Raw genomic sequence first — 9,039 nt, 5'->3', positions numbered from 1 at the left:
CACTGACAGCTGGCTCATTGCTGATCCATCGTTACCTCTCGGTTGGCTTACAGCATTAGAAGATCTATATCTTCAAGGGACCTTCACAGACTACACCCCCCAAGAGGTGTTCACATATAGTGCCCTCCTCCTCAGACTTGTTCTCCTATTATACCCATCATACCCCGTGTCAAACCTCCCTAACAACCCTCCCTAAAACTCTCTTTCCCTCTTACAACGCCCCCACTCAGCAGGAAGTAGCCAGACGAATCACGACACCCCTCAACCCCCTCTTAAAGAAAACAAAAGGGAGGACTGTTGGGTGGCGCAGACACGTAAGGTACCACAAGAAGGCGACAGTTCCGGGTTCTTCTTCCCTATCCACACCTGACGCAATGTTAAACCCGCCAAGAAAGACCCAATAAGAAAATAACACCTCCCGCTCCCCCCGCTCATCCCCAGGCCCGCCCCCCAGACCCAATCATCGATACCCACGTAGCCCTAAGGGATATAAATATCCCATCCCAACAGCACACTCTCTTTCTGCGCGACCTGACCTGACTCTGCTAATAAAGATCTCTTGACTGCGTTTGGCGTGCTCTGGGTCTGCCTTTACTCTTTCAGTAACTCCATCTCTTTCTTTTGGTTTTCCTTTTGAAACACAATTTTGTTGTTGTTGTTGTTGTTGTTTTTGGTTTTGTTTTTTTTTGTTGTTGTTTTTTGAGGCGGAGTCTCATTCTGTAACCCAGGCTGAAGTGTAGTGGCACGATCTCAGCTCACTGCAGCCTCTACCTCCTGGGTTCAAGGCAATTCTCCTGTCTCAGCCTCTTGAGTTGCTGGGATTTCAGGCACATGCCACAGCCCGGCTAATTTTTGTGTATTTGGTACAGACGGGGTTTTACCATGTTGGCCAGGATGGTCTTGAAGTCCTGACCTCAGGTGATCTGCTCACTTTGGCCTCCCAAGTGCTGGGATTACTGGCATGAGCTACCCTGCCCAGCCAGGATTTTTTTATATATTAACAATTTCAAATCCATTATATCTTTCATTTTCCATATCTTTTTTATCCTAATAATTTGCTGATACATTTTAACTAAGGCATATATTCTGAGGGAGCAGTATGCTGAATGGGCAAATTAAACAGGTCTTTCGAAGAAAAGATCTTCCCCATAGCATGACCATTAGAAATTATGAGAGTGAAAGAATTTATGGGTTATTCTTGTGTAATGCAACTGACAGCTTATTCAACAGAAGTTTAAAAGAGTGTGCCTTTTAAAGATAAATACTGGACTCTTTGGGTAAAAGTAATAATGGAGAAGAAAATCAGGAGACTGGAAAAGGCAAGCTTTGCATACTAGAGAGGTAAAAGATAATGCTTCAGAGTTCTCATTTTGTCTAAACTGCAGACTCTTTCCTAGAAAACGTGATGAAAAGGATGAACCTCCTCCAAATAAAGAATATAATAATGTCTTATTAAATCACAGAGCTCAAAAGAACGTCCTGTTAATGGAGAATTAATTGAAAAAAAGCTGCTTTTTCTTTGGTCCACTTCAAGCTATGTTGTTGAAAATATTTCTTAACACTGTATTTCAGTGTGTGGGTGGGTGTGTTTAATGCTAGTCCCTTAGAATTTTGTAAATGGGTATATGAATAAGAAGTGTAGTAGTTAAATAAACCTGGAAAACATTGACGATCAAGCTTTAGTACGTGGCTGAACTATTTCATGTATTACTCGGAAGACCATGTGGAGGGTGATTTCAAACTTGGCTAACTCACAGCTCAGTTGCATTTTCACTTCCCTATCAAGTATTTATCCTGTTGTCACTGGTATGCTATGGTCTCCTCAGGACTACAAAATGACTAGAGTAGTTGCAGAGTGTGTGGGCAGGGTGTGGTGTGGGGGATTTTTGATACAATTGACTAATCTTTTTGTAAGAATAAATAAACTTTCTCAGAAGTTCCCCAGCAAACTCTTAACATATATCTCATTGGCTAGAATTGTATCCCATCCCTTGTTCCTAAGCCAGTCCTTGTAGAGGAGATTGGATTGGCTTAGACAAATCAGGATTAACTCAGTGAAAAGTCCAGAAATCCTCACTCACATTGGTGGCCTCCAATATCTGTACAGAATCAGATTTCAGTTGGGAGAGGAGGAGTAGGGATGGTATATGAGTAGTCAAAGACTCAGAGGTTGGCAAATAATTGTGACTGCTACACTAGGGAAAATAAATCCTAAGTCCTTTTTATAAAACATAAACTTGTCACTTCTGATTTTGTTGATATAAGGCTACATTTTCTTTTTTTTTTTTTTTTTTTTTTTGAGACGGAGTTTCACTCTGTCACCCAGGCTGGAGTGCAGTGGCGCGATCTCAGCTCACTGCAAGCTCCTCCTCCCCGGTTCACGCCGTTCTCCTGCCTCAGCCTCTCCGAGTAGCTGGGTCTACAGGCGCCCGCCACCACGCCCGGCTAATTTTTTTGTATTTTTAGTAGAGACGGGGTTTCACCGTGGTCTCGATCTCCTGACCTTGTGATCCGCCCGCCTCGGCCTCCCAAAGTGCTGGGATTACAAGTGTGAGCCACCATGCCTGGCCAAGGCTACATTTTCAAGTCCTGTTAGCTCCAAAGACAAATTTAATGCATAAGTCTTCTCAGAGCCTTTAATATGTTAACATACCTGGAGACTCTCTGAGAGAGGGATAAAGCCTGCAATGTTTCACAGATAATAAAATATTGTATTATCTAAAATAATGCAGTTATTTTTCAAGGCATTCTCTCCAGGATGATTGTCTTTATTAGTGTAGTTTAGAAATGGCTCCCCTCAATTATTAGTCTGAACCTATTTCATAGTATATATTTTATAGTGGTCAAAATGCCTCTGAGATTGCCTTTTCTAAGTTCTATGAAAAATAAGAGAAATTCATAAAGTAGCAGGTTATAAAATTCATATTAAAAATGAATAGCCTTATAAAATAAATATAGTAAAATGGTAATGTTAGAATTTAGTTAGTGAGTTCATTCTAAAGTTCTTTTAACATTGCTCTATGTTTGAAATTTTTCATAATAGAAAGTTGGAAAACAGTAAAACAGCCACAATGTAGCAAAGAATAGCTTTTATATATAGATGAAATACCAGTAAAATGATTCATGAAAAATAACACCATACTTATAATAGCAAAAATGAATAAAACATCTTGGCTAACTTTGCAAGAAACATTCAAAACCTATATGAGAAAAACTGTAAACACTATTGAGAGAAGCAAAAGTAGACTTGAGCAAACGAAGATACAGATAGGAAGATTCAACTTCAGCAAGGCTTCTGTTCTAGGTGAGTTTATTTTTAAATACAACAGAAACACAATAAATGGACTACCAAGTTGCTAGATTTTCTTTCTGAAGATAATGGTCAATAAATTTTATTGGAAGAAATAAATTATTCAGAAAAATCTTTAAACAACAAATCTGGCACAGGGGGCTTGCTCTGTCAATTATTAAAATATGTTACAAAGCCTTTATAGTTGAAACTCTGGTTTGGTGCATGGATAGAGAAAGTAAACCATGAAACAGATTTTAAAAATCCAGAAATGGACCCAGTCACATGTGGAAATTTAACACATAGTAAAGGCAGAACCTCAGATCAGCAAGAGAAGGTGAACTGTCATATATTACAATAACTGCATAGCTATATGGTAAGAGATAAAATTTTGATTCATTTCTCACATTGCATAACAAAATAAATTCCAAGTGAGTCAAATATTTAACTTAAAAAAATTATATGAGTGCTAAGAGAAAACATGGATGAAAACTTCTGTACTCTGGAAGTGGACCATTTTTTTCTAACCATGATTTAAAATCCAGAAGTATTAGGAGAAAACTAAATCAATACATTTTATTAGAAAGAAATGAATAAGTTTTTATTTGGAAAAAGATACTTAAAGGAGGTAAAAGAATAATGACAAACTGGGAAAAATATTTGCAACTTAATCTCAAAAAGTTAATATATCTAATTAAATTTAAATAGAGAAGAGAATGGCCAATAACTTTTTATCAGAATTGGCTTATTTATGAACAGTTTACAAAAAAAGAAGTAAGTTTCATCTTTCCACATGAAAGAAGCTCAATTTCCTTTATAACAAGAAAAATGCAAATAAAAATACACTGTGGTAGCATTTCTCACGTACCTGAGTGACGCAAATTAAAGTTTGACAGCATACTCTGTTGCTGAGGTTGCAGGGAAGCAAACATTCAAATCCATTGCTGGTGGGACAGCAAAATGATGCAACCCTTTTAGAGTGGAACTTGCCAATATATATAAAAAAATTACCCTTTGACAAAGCTCCTCCACTTCTCAAAATTCTTCCCCAAAATACTCAGGCAAAACATGAAAAACACATATAGGCATATGCTGAAGGCTTTTCTATACTTTTTGGACTATTAGACATGATTGTTATTCTAAGAATGTTATCTGTATATTATGGGATAAAGCAAATGAATAATCATAATGGTATCGTTAAGAACCAAGATTTTCCTCATGAGAGAAAGGAAGTAGAGATTTAAGAGTGTCAAGGTTAAGCAAAAACTCTGTAGTCCTGAATTTGAATGGGAAGTAGCTGCATAAATTCATGATAAATTTTATCTTTAAAAAAAAATCCTATACTATATACACTGAAAAACCCTAGATCCCGTGACAGGCAGTGAGCATAAAGTTGATTTGGTATTTAAATGAGATACATATAAAACACAACTCTCTAGCGTATGAGATATTAATGGTGCTCTGAAATGGAAAAATATAAATTCAAGTAAATTTGGGAAATTCTGAATTTCCCTCTTGGAGACTACATTTTATGTTATATGTTAAATGTTCTGGAAAAGTCTCTCAGTGAAGCAACCTAAAACATTTTAGCACAGTGGCTGTCGGGAAACCTTTGTGTGTTTTGCAGGAAAAGGGGTTGAGGTTGTAGAACTCTTATTGTTTCTTCACTACACAAATATGCCATAGAAAACAATTTGGAAAATATTGCTGTGAGAGTGAAATGCAATTCGTGTATAATTATTCTTCCTAGAGGGACAAGAGGTCTAGAGAGAGCTACTGGTGTCATGTACTCAATGAATGCATAATTTAATGCAACAAGTGTTATTTAGTATCCACCAGATGCTAAATGCTATGTTCAAGGGTGGGGATCCAAGTTTAAAAACAAGAAAAATGTCTTGGACACCTGGTAGAGCATTAAAATATGATTCTATTGACTGCTATAAGCAGGATTTGAAATGTTTTACAGGAATGTTGAATTGCGACTGAGCGCCTCAGTGTGACAAACAGTTGGGAATTAAATATGATGGTGGAAGCAAAGAGGAAGGATCTCCCTGGCAAAGTAAACAGCATGAGCAAAGATAGTTTTGACAGCAACAATAGTCACACCTATGTGGAAGAATAAAGGAAAATAAATGTGAGAGGGTAGGCAGGGTCCAGGTAATAAGAAGAATGTGGGCTTTGGGGTCTGACAAGCCTGGGCCATCATCATTGCTCTACCTGTAAATGGCCTTTGGAAGGTGATTTAATCTCTATAAGGCTCAGCTTTCCCATCAGTATCATAAGGATAAAAAAAATTTACCTCCCAAAGTGATGATGACATAAAAATCCCACATCCACAGCTTTCAACACAGTGTGGGCGCTTAGTCAATATCAGTTGTTATCATTATTAGGCAGATGGGAGCAAAATGATAAATATCTACTGTTAACCAGTAAAAGGGATCTGGATTTAATCTGTAGTCAGTAGACAGCCATTGAAGGATTCTTAGTGTGGGAATGGTGTGACTAGCTCTGTAGTTTGTAAAGGTGAACGTGGAGGAATTAATGGATGAAAGGAAACATTGAGCATTCCACGTGATGGAAAATGGTGGGAGGCATAAAGAGGCCATTGGTGGAGTGTTTGAAACTGTTCAGTACTTCACAGGTAGAACTGCTAGAATTCATTAGACTTACATATGTGAGAGCAGGGATCGTGAAAGAGAAGAGAAAGAAAACGGACATCGGTGTTTCTAGCCTGAGCATCTGAATCTCCAGTAATACTAACAATTGAGACAGGCGACAGAGACGGTACAATAGGTGTGTAGAAGGTAATGAGTTCAGGTGTGAAATTTAGTTTGTCTTCTGTCATTATCCATTTGGCCTTTCTAGAGTAAGCAAGCTTTTCAGATTTGAATGTAGCAACCCAGCTTCTAATCTCAAAGATCCTTTTATTCTAAGGGACCACTATATTTTGAATAGCATGTAAGGTGTCACAAAATAAAATACTACAAACTATTAGAGAAACCTAACATGGTAGCTGGATATGGATACCAACTGGCTATCACATGGTAGGCAAATGGGGCTTGAATTACTGTACTTATCGAAGCAGTGTTTTCTTTAAGCATAATTGAAAGTTTACTTTTAAATTTGGACATTCTACTCAATGCCAATTTGTGTGTGTGTGTGTGTGTGTGTGTGTGTTTCTTGTTTTAATGTGCAGGACAGGAGAGAATTGGAAAAGATTCCAACTATGAGCAGGAAGGTAAAGTCCAGTTCGTGATTGACGCAGTCTATGCTATGGCTCACGCCCTTCACCACATGAACAAGGATCTCTGTGCTGACTACCGGGGTGTCTGCCCAGAGATGGAGCAAGCCGGAGGCAAGAAGTTGCTGAAGTATATCCGCAATGTTAACTTCAATGGTGAGTCTCCAAAAATCCATCCTTTTTGGAATCCTAAGTGTTGGCATTCTGTTTCATAAGTTTTAAATGTCTGTTATTATTTGCTTTAAAATATGTGTCAAAACTTGCTTGATTATGAAACTTTAAATGATTGAATCAATGCATGAATGAGCAAATGAATGAAAGGATGAGTTAAGATATATTTGGGGGTTATCGTTTGGTCTCATTTTCTTGAAATAGAGATTTTTTTTTTTTTTTTTTTTTTTTTTTTTTTGCTGCACAAAGCCAAATTCTTCTTTGGTGAATTTAGGTGGGTATAGGATGGAAGAGGAAGGGAAAGGAGCAGTTGCTGTAGGTACCTCTGAATATGGAAAAACTGAAGCCATTTTTCCTCTGCTCTCATACCACAAGAATTCACACAGAAGACTTCTGTGACCAAGTGTCAGTGGAGAGGTTTCCTCCACCCACCAAGCTAGCAATAAATTCTGCAGTGGACACAAGCTGAGTGTCCTCTACTTCAATTCCTACATGATCTATCTGGCATGCTGTCAAACCCCACAAGTTGGAGGCTTATTTCCCAAGACTCTTCCCCTTGCCACTTGCAATGACAGTGGCAAACCCTAGGTTGCTTTCTCTGTGCTTATGATGGTCCGGCTATAAACTGGAATTTTTACAATCCCCTCCTCAGGTTTGATTAATTTGCTAGAGCAACTCACAGAACTCAGTAAAACACTTACTTAAATTTATTACAAAGGGTATTTTAAAGGACACAAACCTCCAGCTGAAGAGATCCTAGGGCAAAATCTGAAAGGGTCCTGAGAGTAGGAGTTTCTGTCCCCAGGGATTTGGGGTGTGCTGGCCTCCCCTGCACACACATGAGTTCTTGCTCACCTTCCTGTCAGCCTCCATGTGTTCAACTCTGAACCTTGTCCTCTTGGGTCTTTTATGAGGATTTCTTTGAATAGGCATGATCGACAACCATGAAGAAATGTGATTGGACACAAAGGGTATAGTCTAATACTAATAGGCTAAGCGGGAATACCCAGGGGGCCTGTCTCTCCAGATCCTTCTTGGTCTATCTGTGTAACATTTCTTCCTCCAGGATATGGGGCAGGACCCTTCTAAAATGAAGGTCTGATAGCCTATTAACAAAAAGGTGGAGGAAGGTTAGAATCCTGCCTTGGGCTGGTAAAAGGGGGCAGGGGAAGGTCAGAAAGAGAAATTGTTTTCTGAGGCCTGAAGTGCCCCAACATTATAACAAAGGCTATGGTAATTATGAGCCAAGAACCATAAATGAAAAGCCACACACACACACACACACACACACACACACACACTCTCTCTCTCTCTCATAAACTAACATCACAATACTCAAGTTAATTGAGGTAATATTTGTAATTTGCCACATCAACCATATTTCAAGTTTTAAACATATTTCTCAAAGTACAAAACTCTTTTATAAATTGATAGGTTTCCTAAAGGAGGTGGGTAGAGATAAGTGAAAAAAATGGGCCAATAGGATAAAAGACATAGGAGGAAGCACACTCTGATAATGTCTATCTGAATAGTCTCAACTCTTACGACATCTTAATGTTTCACATGCCAAGAGCTAAATAAGTAAACTTCAGTGTATGAGCAATGCAACATTCAACAGACAGTAACAAATAATCTTAATCATATTATAAATAAATTGTGTAACTGAAGTGAAGGAGGCTGAGGAAGAAATAATGAATGCAGGTAATTTTGGAAAATAGTATCTGACTGTATAAGGCTGAAGACAAAATAACTGTACACATATATTGGACAACATCTAGTAAATCTCTATTTTTTTCGCAATTCTGAAGCTAATCTATTTATATAATGGGACTGAGAATTATATATATTGTGAATAATGAGAGCCAGTTTTCTCATTATCCAAGATAAAAATCACGAATAAGGAATGAGAGAAATATAGAATGAACTCTGTTGTGTTGGATTACAATATGTATGGTTTTTAATATACGTGCAATGGGTAAATATAGAAGTAAATTTTATATGTGTATTATATATACCAATTCTGCCTGGCTCTGTTCCCTGAGACGGCCTGAGAGCAATGGTACACTGGTAAAAATGAGCACATGTAGCACACAGATCTTATTTATAAATACCATTGTTAAATTAAAAAGGTTAAAAGAACTCTTAAATAATGGTTGGGACCAGGGCTGGGGCAGGGAAAGCCCAAGATAAGCTTGAGACATGCTGTACCAGAATATAAGAAAGTTCTCAAAAACTGAAGTGGTCATGTTGAAAGGGCACAGAAACCAAATTGGAAGAGATCCCGTTGGCCATCTCTGGGACCCCAGTGGATTATAACTCATAAAATAAAATAAATAAC

General features: G+C 38.0%; 1 protein-coding gene across 6 annotated transcripts in view; it reads left to right on the top strand.

Moving 5' to 3' along the window:
• The window catches only part of GRM7 (glutamate metabotropic receptor 7), an 879,282-nt gene that overhangs the window by 583,267 nt on the left and 286,976 nt on the right, over nucleotides 1-9,039 (top strand). For all 6 annotated transcript variants that reach the window (XM_055260434.2, XM_055260432.2, XM_063630706.1 and 3 more), the window contains exon 6: nucleotides 6,486-6,686. In XM_055260434.2, the coding sequence (XP_055116409.1) occupies nucleotides 6,486-6,686 (201 nt within the window). The remainder of the gene's footprint in view (nucleotides 1-6,485; nucleotides 6,687-9,039) is intronic.

The sequence above is a fragment of the Symphalangus syndactylus genome, chromosome 21 (genome assembly GCF_028878055.3).
Source record: "Symphalangus syndactylus isolate Jambi chromosome 21, NHGRI_mSymSyn1-v2.1_pri, whole genome shotgun sequence".
Lineage (NCBI taxonomy): Eukaryota > Metazoa > Chordata > Mammalia > Primates > Hylobatidae > Symphalangus > Symphalangus syndactylus.
This window is presented reverse-complemented; position numbering and strand designations above follow the sequence as displayed.